The 21,536-nt window shown below is 35.9% G+C and overlaps 1 protein-coding gene across 1 annotated transcript; it reads right to left on the reverse strand.

The window, feature by feature from the left end:
• Positions 1 to 1,271: 1,271 nt before the first annotated feature.
• Positions 1,272 to 20,612, reverse strand: GCLM (glutamate-cysteine ligase modifier subunit). Its single transcript, XM_067726957.1, has 7 exons — positions 20,049 to 20,612; positions 16,796 to 16,861; positions 15,437 to 15,521; positions 12,055 to 12,114; positions 10,881 to 11,083; positions 9,691 to 9,805; positions 1,272 to 5,421 (listed from the first exon to the last, which is right to left on the reverse strand). The coding sequence occupies exons 1-7, from the start codon at positions 20,172 to 20,174 to the stop codon at positions 5,252 to 5,254; spliced, it is 825 nt and encodes a 274-aa protein (XP_067583058.1). The 5' UTR covers positions 20,175 to 20,612; the 3' UTR covers positions 1,272 to 5,251.
• Positions 20,613 to 21,536: the final 924 nt, after the last annotated feature.

Raw genomic sequence — 21,536 nt, forward strand, 5'->3', positions numbered from 1 at the left:
TGAAGAAAGTGCTATAAACATTCATATATGGCTATTTCAGATATATGATTTCTCTTGAGTAAATACCTAGAAGTGGAATTGCTGGGTCACATGGTACACGTACGTTTAATTTTGTAAGAAATCCCAAGTGATTGTATTAATACCATTTTGCAGTCCCAACAGCACTATGAGAGTTGCTTCCTCCACATCCTTGCTGCACTTGGTACGGACAGTTTTTTAAAATTTTAGCTATTTTAGTGATATTTCATTGTGGTTTTAATTGGCATTTCCCTGATGACTAATGATGTTGAACATGTTGTATATTCTTATTGACTGTTCGTGTCTTCTTTGGAGAAAAATATGCTCTAACATTTTGCCTACTTTTTATTGGGTTGTCTTAAGCTGTAAGAGTTCTTTACACATTCCAGATACAAGATTCTTATCAGATATATGATTTTCAAATATGTTATCCTATTTTATGGGTTGCCTTTTGACTTCCTCGATGGTGTTTCTGAAGTTTTTTAAAAAATTTATTTTATTGAAGTATAGTTGATTTACAGTGTTGTATTAATTTCTACTGCACAGCAAAGTGATTCAGTTATATATATAAATATATATATACATTCTTTTTCCATTCTTTTCCATTATGGTTTATCTTGATGGTGTTTTTGAAGTGCAATTTAAAAAATTTGATTATGTCCAATTTATTTTTCATGAGAAATATTTATTACAAGTATTTCATCCCAGTCTGTGGCTCACATTTTCACATTTTCAAAATACACTGTTTTCTTAAGTATATTTTGAAGAACAGAACATTTTAATTTTGATTAAATCTGGCTATTGATATTTTCCTTTATGATTACTTTTTTGGTGTTATCAGAAAACTCAGAAGCCCGTTTTCATTTTCTTTCTTTATTCTAATTTCATACACATAAAAATGAATAGAATACTTCAAATGAAAAAAACGTGACCAGAGGGAAAAACAGATTATTTCTAGGGAAGAAAATCCAGGTTTTCATTAGCAAGAGTATAAATGCTGGAAATCAATAGAATGTTATCTTCAAGATGCTGAGGGCAAGTGTTTGGAAACTTAGAGTTCTATAATGTCAAATGATGATTTAAGACTGTTAATAAAATAAAGATATTTTCAGACAAACAAGACCTAGGAGGTTTACTGCCCAAAGACCTTCAGTGAAAGAATTACTAAGGATATACTTAAGAAAAAAGTAAATGTAAATGGAGTAGGGGGCAAGAATCAACAGTGAGCAAAGAACAGAGGAAACAGAGCTGAGTCCAAATAAATAATGCTTATTGTAAAACATGAACCTTCTTAAAATAATGGACCAAAACACAGACCGAAATCTTGTATGACATTTTATACATTTATTCATTGCTGAGGGATACATATTAAGGTTTTGTTTGACTTTTCTGGTAGTGAAACCACATAAGCTATATCCTAATATATTTAGGGGACTGGGGCAAGTTTCTGTCTCTCTTTTACAAAATGTGACTTTTCAAACCTTACCTACTCTTGTCTCACTAGAAGCCATTCCTTTCTATCTGGCAAGAACAAGCTCTTGAAGAAAGTGTTTTCACAGAATTTCTGAAGTTTACATATAAACTGTTCATTATTCAATATCAGTGTATTTACAAACCAGGCATACCCCCACCCCATCTTACGATCCTACTCTGAGGCTAGTTCCTGCAGGGGAGCCTTTCTCGTCCTTATCCTGCTTCCCAGCAGTCTCACTCCTTCCACATGACCCCACTCCCTTTTCACTGCTTCTGTCATTAACAGATGCAGCCCTTTATTGCTCTTGTTCATGTACAGATCTCTCTCGCCCCCAAAATATACTTATCTGCTCCTTGAAGATAGGGCTGTTTTCATCTGTTTCTGTCTGCCAACACCTTGCACACTGCCTGGTACATAGCAAGAATTCAATACATCTTTGTTGAATGAATGTATGAATAACGTTATGGCTTGGTATTTCATTATTTTTCATAATTTATTTTCAAACCATACTCAGTTTGAGTTTAAATAGTTCAAAACCAATATAATGTTCCAAGATGCTTACAACTATTAAAACAACTCAATTAAAAAATATACAACTCACAATTTAAATTCATAAATAGGTAAATTAAAAATTTATAATCATTTAATAATGCTTTATATTTTGCCTTCATTTTAGAGTACACTACTAAAGACACATAAAAGTAGAATTATCGAATCAAAACATTTTCCCCTCCTAAGTATATTTCTAACTCTGAAAACTATAAAAAAATTAATAAAAATTATAGTACATATTTAAAAAAAATAAAACTGACACATCCTGCCACCAACTTTATGGGAAAATGGCAGGTACAAGTTCTGGTATGTTAGGAACTTTGAAAAACATAGATGTGGAATCGTAAGTTGGTATATTTGAGTATGAAAACACAAATGGACTAAATTCTCATTAAAACTTCAAATTTCTCTAAATGTACATTTGGCAGAAAGATGAATTGTCAGACAATATACTATATATATATACACACAATATATATATCAACTGCTTACATTCCCAAATATTGAATCTGGGTGGAAAAGTTAGAAAGAAAATCTGCTCTAAAAAGAAACATAATTAAGACTTAGACCTTTATCACTGAAAATCAAGATCCTATTTCAGTTACTACTTGGCTCTGGTAGGGAAGTCTGAATCATTCATTCAAAATAGAATAACTTCATTTTCCACTTCACACAGCTGTCTAAAATGATCTTTCCCATGAATGGAAAAATTATGAGCTATTATTTGTGATTCAAGTTCTAGCACTGGCTATTCCTAAATTAATTCTCTATTATCATACTGGCACAATGTGGTCTTCATAATGTACACCGTGTGAACATATTTTGTAAGACACCTTGGTCCTTCTGTTGACTACGGTTTCTTAGACGAGAATTCAAAACAGACTCATCACAGAAAAAATTCCAAGTTACAGTACATTGTGTTAAAGTAAGGCTCCAGTGTATTTTGGACATGTAATAACAAGCTGAAGCTTCTTGTCATATTTACTGGAAAAAACCTTATACCTTGGGTCACTGGATACACATCTCCCCAGAAAACATATCTGTTATATACACTATTGTTAACTTAGCTTTCAGCTTTAAGCAATTATTTGGTAGTATTATCACTCTATTTTATGGCTTTTTAAACATTAAGTCCCTAAATACTTGAAAAGCATTCACTATATTCTGATAGTTCACCAAAAAAAGAAGTGAATATCAGCTTAGAGAAGATAAAGCCTTTAAAAAAATCAGTTTTTTAAAGAAAAGGTTATTAAATAACAGAAATTAAAGGTATAGAAGCGAAACAAACAAAAAATTCATTAAAAAAAAGCCACACATGATCCCCTTCACAAAATGAATCTATAATCTTGCTACTTTGTCAAGAGTTGCGGAAAAAACACACAAAAAGCTCCTGCTGAAGTCTGGATGTATTAGCAACATAAGTTTTTTTCTATTTTCAGAATGACCTTTCAAACAATCCATTTTTGTAAGTCCAGGGTTTTAAAAAATAATAAATGTGATATTAAAGTGCCCTCTTAAAATATCTTGGCCAATTCACTGTATAGGCTTAAATTAACATGAGCATTTGTTTAAAGACTTACATTACAGGAAAAAATGTTGTACATTTCCAAATTAAAAAGTTAACTATATACATTTAATAACATTACATACAATTAATATAAAGGCTATACATAAGGCTTTAGGAAGCTCAAAGTCTAAAGTTTTAGCAGGTAAATCAGCTGATTTCACATTGCAATTCTAATGATCAAATTATCCAACTAGTAAACCACAAAACATTACTTAGAACAGGAAAAGAGTCTTATTTATTTATCAATTTTTAGTGTATTTATTTTGAATATGGAACCACAGATCTTTCCCCTAAGTTGAAAAAACTTGGGCAAAATTAGTTTTATACATTAGTTACATGTATGTGTGTGTGTATGTTATGTATGTGTGTGTGTATATATATGTAATTATCTTAGTTTTATAAACCATGTATTAATATACATGGTTTAAAAGTATTAATTGAGATACAAGAGATTTTTAAAGAATTTTTCAAACTATTTGGGTTACAGATACAAATTTATAGAATTACAAAGACCTATAGTATATACCAAAGAGGTCACAGCTTATTTATTTGCTATTTTCTGGTTCTTAAACTAATAAGGAATTATACTAAATGATCTACAGTCTGTTTTAGTTTTAAAGTTTGGGTTATATTGTTTTGATTTTAAACAGTTAAGACCATGTCTCAAAGTTATCTAAATAGACAACATGATCCTGAATTAAAGATTTTTTTCACCCCTTTTTTGGCTTTTAGTCCCTTGTAGTCAGTTACTAGTGGGGAACAAATATTGCATATTTTACTCAACTGATTCTTAATCCCTGTGCTCCCTCCTCTCTCCAGAACCCACAGTGCCCAGCACATGGTAAGTGCTCAGTACTTATTGAATATTTTTGAATGAGTAGCAAAATATTAAGGACAGATCAAGAAGTAAAAAGAATCTGGAGGTAACAATAGTTGCTTTTATAAAACCCCCAAACAATAATTTCAAAGCTCCTAGTCTCCTTTACATATTTACTTTGGTTTGTCTTTGTAATAACAGCAAGAGCAAATATGGCACAAGAATACAGGTTAAATCATTACAGGTAAACTGCAAGCAAGGACAAATAAAAAAATTTAAGCTTCCATTCACATATTGAAGAAAGGACTTTTATTTACACTACTAGTAGATCCCAGCTATTCCAGTTACTCTGAGATATAATCATCTTATCAATGACAGGAAAAATATCTTCCAGTATTTGTTTTAACAACTGTAATTAAATTGCTTAGTTATACTGTAGAGTAAGAAGCAATTAATGAAATTTTTAGAAATAAAAAATATGTATATATATTACCCTGATGCCTAGGCCAAAATATATCTAACAACAAATTTTCTTGATTTCTACTGTCATAAAAATAAAGGAAAAATATATTGCAAGTATCTTCATTATAGACAATTTCAATTAGAAAACAATAGTTTAATGAAAACAATATAGTGGTTCATGTGAGTGAACTGATATGGAAGCAGGAGAAGTATTCAAACTTGACAGATAACATATTGTCAAATATAAAGAATATCTGCCTCAATGACACATTTACAGGCAGTAATTAGATTTTTACACATCTCGATTTTATCTTATATTCAAGGAAAATACAGGTCAGTAGGTTATGATCCTAAATCGTAGTTAAAAACCCTTTCTTTTAGCTTGTAAGATGTAGCCTTTTGATTTGATAATTCCTCTACTTTTAACAATGACTGAATATCGCAGTAGCCACAGTGGCACCCACTCATGTGCTTGAATGTCAGGGATGCTTTCCTGAAGTGCTTCTTGGAAACTTGCTTCAGAAAGCAGTTCTTAAAACAAACAAACAACAAATAAAAACCCAAACTGTTAAACTTGAAAACAAAAGCACTTTACTATGTAGGTAAGCATTTAAATACAACAAAAGAAACACCTCAAAACTGAATATAAATTATACTTATCCTTAATGTGTGCTATGAATCTGAACCAGAATATCAGAAAGACCCAGACAGTTCTTTAGAAAGTATCTATACTTGTAACCCAGCCAGGTTAATTCATAATTTCTGGTGAGTGGAGCCTGGATATCTGTAATTTTTGAAGATCTCTAGGTGATTCTAATGTACAGCCAGGGACAATACAGGAAAGTACAAGGAAGGAAAAGAAGTTACCCATAATCCTATCAACCAAAGATGGACCATTTCCATTGCCATGTATTTCCATTCAACTATTTTTCCGTATATATTTCTGTATATATGTATGTATCTAGCCATATCTTAAAAACTAGAAATCATACTGTAGTTATAGCTTAATTTGCTTATTTTTTTCACTTATATTATGAATATTTTCCCATGTAATTATTCTGTGAAAGCATGTAATTAAATATTCTGTGAAAACATTTTTAATAATTCTCCCAATATTACATTTTATAGATATAATTTATACACTTTCTTATTGTTGGTCAAAAAATTAGGTTTTTCCTAGTATTTTGCTAATAAAAATAATACTTAATGAACATCCTTAAAATGCATGCCTGGCTATGGAACGACAAGGTCAAAGTACATTTTCTGAAGGCTTGATACATAGTATATTGCCAGCTGCTTTCCAGAAAGACTGTACTTTACACTTAATAGATAATATTGGAATGCCAATCTTACCATATCCTCACTGGCACCAGCAATCATTTAAAACATCTTTCCCAGTGGTTATCTTTTAATCAGCATCTCCTTGATGAAATTATTATTTTCTAATTCCACATTTATATCTAAACCCTCTACCATTGCTCTGACCTGCCACTCCCCTCCTCACTTGCTCTTCTCCAGCCACACTGGCCTCACAGCTGTATCCTGAAATCCTCAAACATATTCCCACCTTGGAGCCTTTGAATCAGCCGCTCCCTCTTCCCTGAGCACTCTTCTTCCAGATACCCACATGGCTCTCTCCCTTCTTGCAGGTCTCTGATTAATGTACCCTAGCAGAGAGGCCTCCCCAACCATCCTATATAAAACAACAACCCCTAACCTGGGCACTCTTTCCTCCCTCAGCCAACTTTTCCCCATAGCATACACCACCATTTATCACATTCAACATTTATCTTAATTTGTGTCTCATCCCATCAGAATATAATTTCCATGAGGGTTGAGATTTTTGACTTGGTGCTGTATTTCTAGTACTTAGAACAATGCCTGGCACATAGTAGGTGCTCAAATGTCTTTTGAATGAATCAGTCAATATGGAAAGATTCCACTGGGGTCTGAACCAACCCTATAGATAAGGATTAGGTGACCATCTATACAATATGATTTGGGAATGCCGAAGAACATGCCCTAAAATGAAATGCCGTGATATTTGAATAACATCAATAGTAAACTCTCAGTAAATATTAGCTATTGTCATGTGCCAGTCACTTTTCAGAGTACTTTATTAACTCTTTTAATCCACATGTTAACCCAAGAGATAGGTAATATTATTTCCCTTCACAGGGGGAAACTGACACAGAGAGATTAGATAACTTGCCCAAGGTCACACAGCTAGTGAATGGTAGTTTTAATAAATGAAATGCAAATAGCTCTTGGAAAAGTTAACATTAACGTGGATTTGTTTACCAGACTGTCTAACCCTGAGGGAATGCGGCATAATATAGATTTAGATTTAATGGGAATGGTGAGAGGAGGAAGGCAAATAAAAATGGGAAAGTTCCAAAGTCAGAATCACCTACTTCACAATTTTACCCTGACCGTAGTTAAACTGTTACCACAACTTCTAGGACAAAGAATAATGGAAAATAAACCTTTCTGAAGAAAAAGGGTAATTTTAGAACAGAGGAAGGCCTTTAGGTGACTTATAAACAAGATTCTATTTTAGATGACAAGCAGAGTTAAATGTTTTACAACTTGATCGCTTAAAAAATAAATCTGACACAAAGTCAGAGAACTATGCTATTCATTAGCTACATACTTTTTTTTTTTTTTTTTTCACGGTACGCGGGCCTCTCACCGTTGTGGCCTCTCCCGTTGCAGAGCACAGGCTCCAGACGAGCAGGCTCAGCGGCCATGGCTCACGGGCCCAGCCGCTCCACGGCATGTGGGATCTTCCCGGACTGGGGCACGAACCCGCGTCCCCTGCATCGGCAGGCAGACTCTCAACCACTGCGCCACCAGGGAAGCCCCAGCCACATACTTTTAATTCAACTATGTTAACTCTTTAGAATCAGTAAACATGACAAAACTTTTAAGAGAATTGCTTCATTACAGATCAAATTGTCTGAAGATCCATCTATAGTATATGCAGGATCAAACTATAAATTCTAATTAAAGGGTTTAGAATTAAAATTAAAAAGACAGCCAAATGTCAAATTACACCAGTAAAACAAAAACATTCTTCCCCCCAAAGGATTAAATCTCTCTTTTCATATACATGTGCAATATATTTTTCCATAACAATGATGTATTAGCACATAATCCACATGCCCACATTTAGATAACGTGGAAATAAAATACTAGACACCTTAGTCTTTTCCTATTTCCTTTCCTACTGGAAAAAGGATAGAGTGTTTTTCAGGTGGAGGTGGAAGGGGGTACAGGACCACCCATCAGCTGTTGGTAACAATTACAGTTGGAAGAGTCCCCACGAGTAAACAGAAAAATGGTATATTATTTGCCAACGTATAGAAAGTTAAAATTTCAATGGTTTATATTTTAGAACAAATCAGCAGAGCAATTCTTTGATTTTCACTAAAATGACCTTTTTTAAAAAAGTGAATCTAATTACTCATGTGTGAAAGCTCTGCTGGAGGGGAAAAGTCCCTATGTCCTATTCTGGTACGACTTAAATGGAAACTGATAAGAAAGTACAGTTTCAGTCTGAAATACTACAATACTAATGTTTCAAGTCAGAGAGACAGTACAGTATGGTGGGGAAAAGGCTCCAAATTCAGCCAGGACCTAGATCTAAGTTCAAACTTTGCCCTATGCCAGCTGGGTGACCTTGGGTAGTTTCTTAAACTCTAAGGCTCTATTTCTTCATCCATAAAGTGTCTAGTTTCAGTTGCTGTAAGGATTACAGATAATCTCTCTGAGACATTTAGCATGATGCCTAGCATTTGAGAAAGAATATCAAAACTCCTCCTCCACTTCCTACAAAACAGTAAAAAAAAAAAGAGGCTGAGGCAGACTGCTAATAAGGTATAAAGTCTTAAGAGGTTATCCATAAGCATCCTAAAAATAAACTGAATCAAACCACCTATATAATGCCGTCTTTTTAGAAATGAAAGTAAAAACTGAATGTTTTTCTCCAGGAATCACCTATAAAATATAATTGCCTCCAATTTTTTATTAAACTAGAACTTCTACAAAAATGTCATGGAAATTTAAAACTTTCACAAGATATCTCTCACTTAACTATACCAAAAATACTGTTTCATAGAGCCTGTATATTTAGTAAGTAAAATATGCTTAGTATATTTACCTTTGCTCCCTAAGAAAGTGTGAAGAAACAAAAATGGAGCAGACTGCTAATAAAGTGTAAAATATTATCTTCCCAGCTTTCCAAGTTATCTTGTAAAATGTTGATAAAAATTATTCTACAAAAGGCAGACAAGCCATTCTCATTAATCAAATGTTTCTGATTAACATCAAGCATATGTCTTGATATTAATGATTAATAAAATATCTAGTCAAATACCTATCCTAAGATGCTTAAGTTTCAAACTGAATTTTATCTGCTTCTTTTTCCAGATATTTATCCTTTTTAATTAAGTGGCCCTTTGGTGCAATCTTTGCTATACTAGACAATATTATATGTGACACTATTTAGAATATCTTACAAGATCTTTTCTGTGTAGTTTAATATTTATAAACCTCAGCAGACTGGATGTTCAGGAAATGACCCCTTCACTTCTTTTCCCATTGGTACAAAGACAAAATTAAAGCTTTCTGAAACTAAAATAAAGGCATATATGTTTTGAACTAACTATTAAGAATAGCTCTAGGTGACAGCATTGTACCTTTATCACTGTACACAATTAAAAATTAAATTTTAACAAGTAGCTTCTTATAAGATAAAAGCTCATGATCAATCTCTATAAATGAAAATCTCAGTCTTACCTTTTGGATCATTATGAGTCAAGAGCTGTATGTCAAATTGTTTAGCAAATGCAGTCAAATCGGGTGGCATCACACAGCAGGAGGCAAGATTAACTTGGTTACTATTTGGTTTTACCTAGAAGTGGAGAAAAAAAAAAAATGACATCTCCACTAAATTAAGTACTACAAAAAGTAGAAAGCAATAAAAGGATTCAATTTTAGAACATATGAAATATCACATTCTACAGTACTTAAAGTTTATAAAATACTTTTACATGTATATATTTATTAATGTATGCTGTTCTGACTCAGTGGTAACAGAGGAAGGAAAAATAGCTCTACAAGGGGGAAAAAGCCAATATATTACTACACTATTAAAAAAGTCTCATGCTCGAACCTGCCATCTAATACATCTGCCTTGGAAACTAACACGATTCTAAGTGGTATGGTTCCACCTACAAAGGAAATACGTCTTAAAGATAGAGGATCAAATACAAATGATAAGTATGTTTAATGTTGAAGTATACAATATGGTTATTAGTCAGAGATTTGAAAAAGAGAAGAATCAGGTAATTTCTAATAGATGCTCTAGTTAATTTATAGATACATTTCAGATCATCTAAGTCTCTCCAACAGGATCTTAGCCACATTCTGGCTATCACCAAGCCAAAGGGACAAAGGGCAACTTTTCTCTAGGGTCTTCCTGCCCATAAGAAAATGAAAAGGCTGGGGATTATAAATGCAAAGGAATAAAGAAAAATACAGAGAGTAAACTACTTGTAAGCAAGTTCCCTAATCATTTTATAGGTTATTAGGCTAGAGAGTGGCAGTGATTGATTTATGACTCCATCTCCACATCAAGTTCTGTGAACAGAAGGTCTTATATATCTTTAAATAACAGAGCAAAATATTTGTTATATATGATATTCTCTCACTTAGGAAATAAGAACCATGGACTAATAAAACCTAAAGGAAAACATAATATTTTTATCACATAATTAAAACTGAAGGAAAGAGCCTTAATTCATTTGGCTATGAATGCTCCAACACACACTTTCTAGTGTTATTGTCAAAGCCTGCTTCAAAACTGCCATATCTGGAACAGTCACCCCACAGTGGTGTCCACTATGTGCATGATGTTTAATGGGATGCAGCAAAGACTGTAAAAGACAGGCTCCTCCTGGAGTGCTCGTGATCTAGACGTCTTTTACCTGTGCCCACTGATACAGCTGTTCCAACTGGGTTTTGTCCAGATCAGAGGTACCTATAGCAACGATCTTTTTGCTGTGGACTAAGTTTTGTAATTCTTCCCAGTAAGGCTGCAAATGCTCCAAGGAAAGATTAACTCCATCTTCAATAGGAGGTGAAGCAATGATCACAGAATCCAGCTGTGCAACTCCAAGGACTGAACAGGCTGATGTGAAGGAAAACAAAGAGGATAAATGTTTGTTACATAATAAAAACAAGTTGCTTCTAATGTCCTTTAAGTACCCCACTGAATTCTGTCCATATAGTTCACTAGTATTCTACATAACAGATTATTTCATTAGGTTTCATAATTCACCTGTCATTTAGAACATTTCCATCTTTTTAAAAAGTATAAAGTGCCCATTCATCTACTTGGTCTATGTGGCAGATATGTGGGTTTCTTTGACCTGCCTCATTCCTGGGGAAACTCACAACTACTACAGGTTCCTCTTTCTGAGGAACAGGCCTCCTTGTTTCCTAGGCCCCAGGACTTTTTGGTAGCTTCTGACCTAATAGTCTACAACTGGTAGTCAGAGCAAAGAATAAGCTTGAGACTCTGAGTGAAAGACTGAATTTATGGTCTTAACCTATATATTAATCTATGTTTATAGATGTAGATAATCTCTTGATTTTTATAAAAATAATTTTAAGAGTTTATTTTTAATGATTATTGTTCACTCCATGGTTATATTAAAGAGTTATTTAGTTAACTGTTCAATGTATATAAATACTGGAAGAATATTTTAAAATAAAAAACACTGAATAACTATAATGCCATAGTTACCTAACCAAGTGCTGAAAATAGACAAAAATGCTTGTTTCTGTTGTGGTTATTCTTTTGATATTTCACCTGTAGTACTAAAAGAGCTAAGAATATGATTAAGGAGAATTTCTATCTCTAAACATAGTTAGCATTTAATTATGTTACATCTTTTACATTCCTTTTATATATCAAAATATGACCTTACGTAAGTTGATGTGATTCTACAGAAGCCTTAACATATTAGGCTGGAACTTTAAAAGATAAAATTGCAATGAGCTCATTTTCTTTTTTACCTGGACCTGAACACAAGATATAACTTATACACCTACACTAATTTAAAGTCCACATGAAAATAAAGTTGAAATTTTGCTTACCCATGTCAACTGCATTTCTAGTTGATGATGAAGAGTTTGATCCTACAATGAACAGTTTTGCTGGGTGACAAAGAAAACAAAACAGATTACTATATTTGAGTAACATTCTACTACATAGTAGTAATACTGCTAAAATACTACGATGACAGATAATCCTGAATGAATTTTTTCCTTTCCTAGTTGCATTGTTTTATAGTTTTCATTTTAAGACCTAAAAGTATATTTCCACTGTAATTTTAAAATTATATGCTAGTTGCCAACAATAATCTGATTGTCAAAACAAAAAAGAAAATATTAATTTCCCCTTTATTAGAAGGCAGGGCAGATAAATATAGAAACTTATTAAAAATGTATATTTTTATGAATTAAACATTAATGGAGCATATTATTTTCTCCAATAAACTAAAGTCTATATAAAGCCTAAATTAGAATTGCTTATAATGAGAAGAAAACTGAAAAAAACACCCCAAAAACCAAAAACAAACAAACACTCCACAATCCTACCCTCCTAATATTGAATACAATCATTTTCATTTTTAGACGACATTACCTTCAAGTTCTTGGTCATATAAAGCAGAGTATATATTTCCTACTTCCACATACTTGGTTTACCCTTATGTAACAAATATTTTTACATCTCTATGCAGTATTATCTTAATTTTTTAAAAAATCATAACAGTAATGTATTCACTCTAGAAATGAGGAAAACCTATAGGAGTAGGGGGGAAAAAAAACCCAAACAAACAAACAAAAAAAACTCTACCAATAGTCTCATCACCAAAAGCAATTACTGTTTAGAGTTTTATGTACTCTGGATTTTTCTTTTCTTTCTTTTTTTTTTGGCCTCATGGCTTGTCGGATCTTAGTTTGCCAACCACGGATTGGACCCTCAGCAGTAAAAGCAGAGTCGCCAGGGAATTCCCTGTACTTTGTATTTTTAATGAATAATTTTACACACTCATTTTTAATAGTGAACATTATTATGTAATTTTGATAGGGTATAATTTACTGAATGATTTCCTACTTTTTGGACTTTTAGATTAGTTCCAGTTTTTTGTTACTGAAATAAACATCTATGCTAACTTTTTTTTCAACTTTATGCCTGAAGCATTTCCCAAGGACAAACCATCAGAAATGTGATTATGAGTCAAAGAATATGATCTGTTTTTTGTGAGTCCTGTTCTATTTTATTTACCTACTATTTTATAAAAGATTTGTACCAGTTTACCAGAGCACTAAAAGTTAGGAGTTGCTCTCCTAACAATATAGCATGCTATTAAACAAAACAAAACAAAACAAATATATATATATATTTGCTAATTCGATAGGTACAAAATATACCTGCCCAGAACCACATTAACTGGCATTTCTTTGCTTACCAGGAAAGTTGAGTAGTTTTTCATATTTATGAAATTGAGGCTTTGGCTTGATTTCAACTCAGCTTTATATGTATATATTTACTTTATGTAAACTCACTGTTCAAAAATCTAAATTTACTCAACAAATAGGTGGAGTAATAGGAAAATAAAGAGGAAAATCAGAAAGGGGAATGGAGAGAAAACAGGGTTAATGAAACACCCTTATGTAAAGTGCCTGGCATTCAACATATACAACAAATTTTCCTTGTACAACATTTCTTACATTTGTCATTTCCTTTCTACTGCTAGATAATCTTCCTAAAACATTGCTTTCCTCATGTTACTTCTCTATTTAAAAGCCATCACAACTTCCTCACCAGGTGAGAGTCAATCTTCACCACTTTGCTCCAGCCTTAGCTCCTGTAATTATACTCTGTGAACACCCTCCCCATCACTATCCCTCTGGCCATGAATTTGTGCCATTTGAAATGGTCTCTCTCTGAAAGATGAGGCATTTTTAGGTAGGTGAAGAGAGGAAAGCTCTTGATACTTATCAAAAACCTCAAGCCTTCCAGGAACTGAGGACAACTTGTAAGAGCTCCAAGATGGATCTACACCATGATGAACTGCAATCAACCACAGAGAAATGTTGCTCTGATGTCCTTTCCAACACAAATAATAATGTGAAATTAACAGAAAGAAATGGGTTTTGTAGTCAGGCATACCTGGATGGATTCCTGGTTCAACCACTTACTTGCTGTATAACAACTTTCAAGTTATTATTTATTTGGTTTTTTTTTTTGTGGTACGCGGGCCTCCCACTGTTGTGGCCTCTCCCGTTGCGGAGCACAGGCTCCAGACGCGCAGGCCCAGCGGCCATGGCTCACAGGCCCAGCCCCTCTGCGGCATGTGGGATCTTCCCGGATCAGGGCACGAACCCGTGTCCCCTGCATCGGCAGGCGGACTCTGAACCACTGCGCCACCAGGGAAGCCCAACTTTCAAGTTATTTAATGTCACTTGTGCAATGGGGATAATAAACCTACCCTGCAGAATTGTTTTGAAAATTATATGAAGAAATATAAGCATAAAGTGTCAAGTACAGTGCCTGGTATAAAGCAAGATTCAACAAATGGTAGTTATTATTATTAGAGTCAAAAAACAATGCCCTATCTCATCTTACATGTTCATCCTAATAAGAGTAATAATAAAATAACAACCACCACAACACAACCACAAATGGTAATAAATAACAGCTACCTGGCACTTACCTGTGCCAAGCACCATGCTAAGTGCTTCTTTTGTTATTTCATCTAACTTACAAAGAAGCCTGTGAAACAGGTGTATCCCCATTTTATAGATGAGGAAACTGAGCTCAGAGAGGTTAAATCATTTGTTAGCCCCAGATTATATCAGTCAGTAATCTGCACATCCAGGAATTTCAATTTAGTTAAGCTCAAGCATTTAATGACTATGTTATGCTGACTGTAGGCTGAGGACAAGAACATCTTAATTCCTTGACCTTAGCATTATCTCTGGAAAGTAGGAGTCACTTCACCTTTGTTGAATGGGTAGAGTATGTATTTGATTTCTCTTCATGCAACTTGTTGCCAAGACTTCTTTCTCTGCTCCCAGGCAACCTCAGCCATTGCTTAGCAGTATCACACCAGGAAGGGAGGGCTTATGCTGGCTTTAGGTGGGCAATGCTCTTAAGTCTTCCCTTTATTCTTTCCATTTCCTACACCTTACTCTTCCTACTGCTCTGATGTCCTACAAATAAATTAATGAGAACATCATGAAGAGGTGAAGTTCTATTCCGACTCCATTGAAGTAGCCAAGAGTGACTTCCTATAACTCCCTTTTTAAAGCTGACTTTAAAATTATGTTATAAAAAATCTCTGTATTTCCCACACTTAGTGATTGAGTTACTCATTACCAGAAGTAAGGAAAGGTTTAGTCCCATGCTTGACAAAACCTCACTATCATCCACTGTATAACAAAATGAACTGTAAAGGCTGGACTTTACCAGAAACTTTCATTTCTTCTCTTTCATCGGGATTTATCTTTTCTACTGCATGAGATACAGTACATTCCAAGACATCTGGAAACTCCTATAATAAACACATGATATTTACAATAAATATAAAATTAGTGTTTCTGATTAGCTATATATTTTCTATTGTCCATAACACTCTTTAGAAGCAGAGAACCCATAAAACAATAGAGTTCTTTACCTGAGGCCTAGATGGGCTTCATAACGTTTGTAAAGCCCTGAAATAAAGGTAAAGTGCTGTGTGTGTGTGTGTCCATTTTCTGAGAAAAAGTGTCTCATTTTGATGAGATACTCAGAGGGATGTCTGATCAAAAACAAACGAATAAACAAACAAGCAGATTGGGCAGTATGTGAGGAGTTAGAACCACTAACACAGTAAACACTTTTACTCAGAAAAGAAACCAATGAAAAGTAAATAATATTTTCCTTCTGGATACTGACATGTTAAAACACTTCCTGTATATCAATCACAAACATTTTAAGCCAAAATATATATTTTTCTGAATGCAATGGAAAAAAGTAAAGGCGATTCCAATGCATAAAAATGAGTAGTTAATGATAAAATATTAGTACACATAAATCAGAAACATACTAACTCACATTTACAAGATTAAAACAAAGTAAACGGTGAGGATTTTCCCATGATTCTTGATCATATTACAATGCCTGGCACATATTAACTATTTACAAGTCATGCACAGATGAATGGTCACTTCAGAAAAACAGAGACAGATAGAAGACATTAATTAATGTCTGCCTAGCAGCCACAGAGTTACAAACTTGCAGTATGCTCAAGGAAACAATTATTTTCAGCATATGTCCTCTTCCATACTTTTTAAGTAGTCTATGTAATCTGTTACAAGCCTTTGGCTAAGTTGGATTCCAAAGAGTGGTTTACAGACAGGTGTTTTGTATATTAACATTTATGATAATGGCCACATACTGACATTCAATGAAACACAGTTCTTTACTGTTTCGTAAGAAACTGATACTTAAAAAATTATTTTTAGTGGCTATATTTTGGGTTATAGTCTATCAAAGCAATCTACTAACCCAAATTGTTTGATAGTCATTCCTCTACTAGACCAAATATAAACTGGAACAAAACGCATTTTGAGAAAACTGTGGTGGGACTCTTAGTAGCTTGTCTAGTTGAAGAGTTGACTAGAGTCAGATTTTCTCTTTCATGCTTAAGCCTACTGGGTCAGACTCCCACCTCAGCAAATCAACCACAATAAGTTTCATGCTAATTGCCTGTTTGACTTCCCTATCAAACCTGAGGAAGTTAATTTCCTGCTTATTACATGATTTCTTCATTCACAGTTCACTCACCCTGACCAAATCTGTGCTAATTTGGGAACTCCACTCATTCAAGGTCTTCCGGATACAATCTCGAAGCTGCAAAAGAAAAGCATTTTGAAACTGTTAATCATACAGTACAAAAGTGTACTTTTAATCATACAGTACAAAAGTGTACTTTTGTACTGTATGAAACTGTTAATCATACAGTACAAAAGTGTACAAAAGTGTACAAAAGTACACTTTTCTGTACTTCTACAATAAGACTGCATTAGTCTGTTTAGGAAAAGGAACATATCAATAGGAAATACCATACAAAAATTTTAATTCTATAAGGTTTTTACTTCCTTTAACAAAGATTGATTTAGACCCGCTTTTTATCCTACTCTTAATTCTCAAATGTTCTTGACCTAAAGCAGTAATCTAATTAGTTAAAAGGTATTTTTGTATCAATGAAAATTTAAGTAAACTTCTGAGATGTAAAAGCATTCATAAAGAAACAAAAAAAATTTTTCAAGAATAAGGTTTATAAATGGAGGAACTTCAAGCCCAGGTAACCTGACTAGAATTAACATTAACCAACCACTATGCTATACTCCTCAAAGGCAAACAAATGATTCTCTAAGTGTGGCCAAAGAAATTCCTACATTAGACTCACCTGTGGTGTTTATTAAAAGTTCAAATTCCTGAGCTGCATCCTAGACCTCCTGAATCACTTTCTAAGGGCAGCAGAGCTTTCATCTTAACAAGCATCCAAGTAATCAAAATGTACTCTAAAGTCTAGAAACCACTATATCCGTATCTTGCAGAAGTCAACTTGCATAAAGTCAGTCCTTAAGTCATTTCCTAACAGTTAGGTAGACCTTCGATCTGTCTTCAGTGTTTTCTTATATAAACAAACAATTTTATTACGCTAACATTGTAGTATTTTGTTAATTCATTGAAGTGTCTACTTATCTTTTATCTCTTATGACAGTGTATTTCCAACTTATTTAATAGTGGTCCAAAATAATAAGACATACACTAACACAGTGAGTAAGGACCTACATACATGTAACAACAAAAATTCATAAAGCAATCTTTATGCTTACTACATGCCAGATACTCTGAGGGCTTCTATTATGAGTTAGAAAAAAAATACGCTTCTCCATGACTCACTGAACTGATAACACAAATGGGCCAACACTAGCAGTTTGAAATCACTGCCTTATAAATACCAAGGGCACAGTGCTTTGCATTCTGTGGACAATCAATGAAAAAATAAATAAGTAACTAGAAGTACAGCCCTGAATTGCAAAAGCACTTTCCTAATACCAACAACAGAGATTAAACTTCTGAACTCACTATCTGATCTGTGATTGCTTATGATAAAAACTGACACAAGCACTTTATTGCTTATATCTCAGTACAGGTAATTACAATGGACAACTGGCTTATCAATTTAAGAGCTCAGAGTCACCTATTTAAGATTTATAGTCTACAACAGCAATTCATGTGCTAGCCACAATAACCCACATGAATCCAATTTACAGGGTCTATATCTTTATGAAAGGTATATTTGTAATCAAATTTAAGCAGTAGATAAAAATAAGTTGATAATCATTCTAGACAGAATTACAAGTCAATATTCTTTGAAAAATTAAGGCAGCAGGACCAACTAGAAGTTAAGAATTCTATCAGGAGTGCGATGGCTCAAATCATGGGAGAATTTTTAGAAATTCTCCTCTGGAAGGATGATTAATTTGCATAAGGCTTTTCTGATGAATTTCTCAATTCATTGTATTTTCAGAGTGTTTGCCCCCTTCTGTCAGGACAAATCATGGAACAGCCCAATGTTACAATAATATGATAAATTCATTGACTATATCACAAACCTAGTGATTTTTAATCTTTTACATGTTATCTATATGACTGAATATTAACCTTGTCCTTTTTTGTTCTCTGCTCTCTTCATTCTTATTATACACACATCACATAGTATCATGGAAGATGAGTGTCATGATAATTTAGTGTATCATTAGATCTGGGGTTGTATAAGAGTTTAAAAAATGCTACATGATCAAATACCCTAATAACAAATAACTGGTCAAAATAGTCCTATAATGGCCCATTTTAAAAACAAGATTTGATTTCATAAAATTCTAGTGAAACAAAAAATCTGGGCAGAGATCATAGAATAATTAAAAAGAAAAACAACCAAACATTAGACTAGAAAAGACCTTTTAGGAAATTTAATGATCTCTCTCTACCCAATGTGCAAATTTTCTCAATAATGAGTGATTTATTCAGTTTCTTTATTCAATGAGGTTAAACTGTTTCAAGTAGTGTATCCCAATTTAGAGCTCTGGTTGCTACAAAGCTCTTCTTTACATAGAAACAAAACATGCCTCTCTATTCTAATCAAGCTGTCATGTTTTCTCTACATATCCTATCATATCTTCAAGTTTTCTCAAACGTTTTCAAGTTTCTTTAGTTTTGAGTCCCTCTTACGCAGCACCCAAAGTAATATACACAAATCACAATTCATCTTTTGAACGATGTTTCTTAAACTGTGGAGTGTGACTCATTACTGCATTAAGAAGTCAAGTTTTTAAAAATTAAAGAGAAAAAATCAGAATACACAGTATATAGTAAGAGTTAAAATCTTTTCATGAAACTCGTGTGTTTGTGTGTGTGTGTGTGTAAAACATGAATTGGACTGCCAAGACAAAATGCATTTTTTTTTTACTGGGTTTGCAGACAAACTGAAAACGACTACTTTAGCATGTGTTGAGTGAGATAAGAGAGAGAAAATTTCACCCTATATTATTTACGTGCAAAATGCTGTATTGAACCATCAGCCCTGGAGAAATTAAAGGTGTAGTATAAAACACAGAAGTATTTATCTTTGGGAGAAATAGCACAAGTGAGGGTAGTTTAAAAAAAACAAGAGAGACAAACTGAGCTGCATCCTGGACACAATATGGTAAGGATTCTGATTCCTACTAAAGTTACAATCAAGAGCACTGACAGAGGCGGCACTGGGTGTGAAGATGCACCTGCCGAAATTTTAAAGACGCTGTGCCCCCAACAGTAGGTTCGGATGCGACATCGCGCCGACAGCCGACCCAGCCTCCTCCGGCGGGCGGAGCCCAGGTGCGCGCCTCTCCCGCGACTACTGCGCGCCAGGAGCCCGACCACCCGCCCTCACCTCCCAGCGCCTCCCCGCCTCTCGGAGCCGCCCGGTCCGGCCCGCGCGGCCTACCCGGGAGCCCTGCGCCTCCGCCGGCACGCACGCCACCCTCACCTCCTCGCTGTGCGTGGACGGGCACTTCTTCCGCAGGCGGCCCCAGTTCAGCAGGTTCCCCGTCTGCAGGTGCAGGGTGCTGGCCCGCGCCAGGAGCGCCCCGGCCGCGCGGCTGTCGGTGCCCATGGCAGCAGCCGACGGACCTGGCCCGGCGGCGACGGGGCAGCAGGCGGGGAAGGAGGCCCCCCGTAGGACGCGGCGCCCGAGGCCGGAGAGCAGAGCGCGAGGCTGCTCGCCCCGCGCGGCGGGACCCCGGCCTGCGCTCGGGCCCGAGGGAGGCCGGGAGGCGGCAGGGCGGCGGCGGAGCGGCGGCCCGGGAAGGACGCGCTGGTGGCTGCGGCTCCTGCTACTGCGGCCGCCGCGGGAGAGTTGACTCCCAACTGAAGAGTCGTTTCCTGGAAGACAATGACTAAGCAGAAATCGCGGCGGAGAAAGTGCTTCGTAACAGTTACCCGTCCCGCGGCAGGGCGGGGGGGCGCAGCGACGAGGCTGCGGGGGCGTCGGCCCGCGGGTGATTAGCCCTCGGCCTGTGGCCGGCGTGGCGCCAGGCGGAGGGCTGGCGCAGTGCGGAGAGAGCAGAGAGCTGGGGGCGCGCGGGGCGGGGCGGGGCCGGCTGCCTGGGGCCCGGCGCTTGGCAGGGCTCCCCCTGTCGGTCAGAGGGCGGCGCGCCACCTCCACCTAATACCTCAGATTGCGCTCGAGGTCTCACCTCCCAGCCGACGGGCAGTCACGCTGGTTATACTCCTAGATATCTCTTTAAAAAGATAAATTAGGGGCTTCCTTGGTGGTGCAGTGGTTAAGAATCCGCTTACCAAGCAGGAATAAACAGGTTCGAGCCCTGGTCAGGGAAGATGTCACATGCCGTGGAGCAACCAAGCGGGGCGCCACAGCCACTGAGCCTGTGCTCTAGAGCCTGCGAACCACAACTACTGAAGCCCGCGCGCCTAGAGCCCGTGCTCCGCAACGAAGAGTAGCCCCCGCTCGCCGCAACTAGAGAAAGCCCGCGCGCTGTCAATGAAGACCCAACGCAGCCAAAAATAAGGAAATTTAATTTAAAAAAAGGGAAGTTACTGAGGCATTGAAATACCAGCCGGTTTCAGTTCTCAGAAGCGAGCCTTAATGTACAAGGGCTCCCTTCTCCTTCAACTTTGCTTTGCTGCCCACTTACTGGTTCATTTCCTTTCTCAAGGGCTTTCCCCCAAAGTGCTCATTTTTCTTCAAGTCCGTTAATTAAAGGTCTGTTGATTCACACTATTTGCTGGCCAGTGTGTGAAGTCAAACAATAAGACAATCTCTGCCCTTGAGAAGCTTAAACTCCAGTTACAGATACAAGGCCTAAGCGTATGAAACAATGAATAATAATATAAGAATATCGTAGATTCCAGATGAGTTCAGATTAAAGAGAACACTTAAACCGGTGAGATCAGGGAAGATATAACCCATTCCCTTACAGGTGGTTGTGATTCTTTACTCCTATTAAATTTCATA

The sequence above is a fragment of the Pseudorca crassidens genome, chromosome 2, assembly GCF_039906515.1.
Source record: "Pseudorca crassidens isolate mPseCra1 chromosome 2, mPseCra1.hap1, whole genome shotgun sequence".
In the NCBI taxonomy this organism is placed as follows: Eukaryota; Metazoa; Chordata; class Mammalia; order Artiodactyla; family Delphinidae; genus Pseudorca; species Pseudorca crassidens.

Coding starts and splice junctions, on each gene's coding strand:
- GCLM (XM_067726957.1), bottom strand. CDS start 20,174: ATGGGCACCGACAGCCGCGCGGCCGGGGCGCTCCTGGCGCGGGCCAGC. Junction 11,084..12,054: donor TAGAAATGCAGTTGACATGG/GTAAGCAAAATT, acceptor CCTTCACATCAG/CCTGTTCAGTCCTTGGAGTT. Junction 5,422..9,690: donor GACTCATAATGATCCAAAAG/GTAAGACTGAGA, acceptor GTTTGTTTTAAG/AACTGCTTTCTGAAGCAAGT.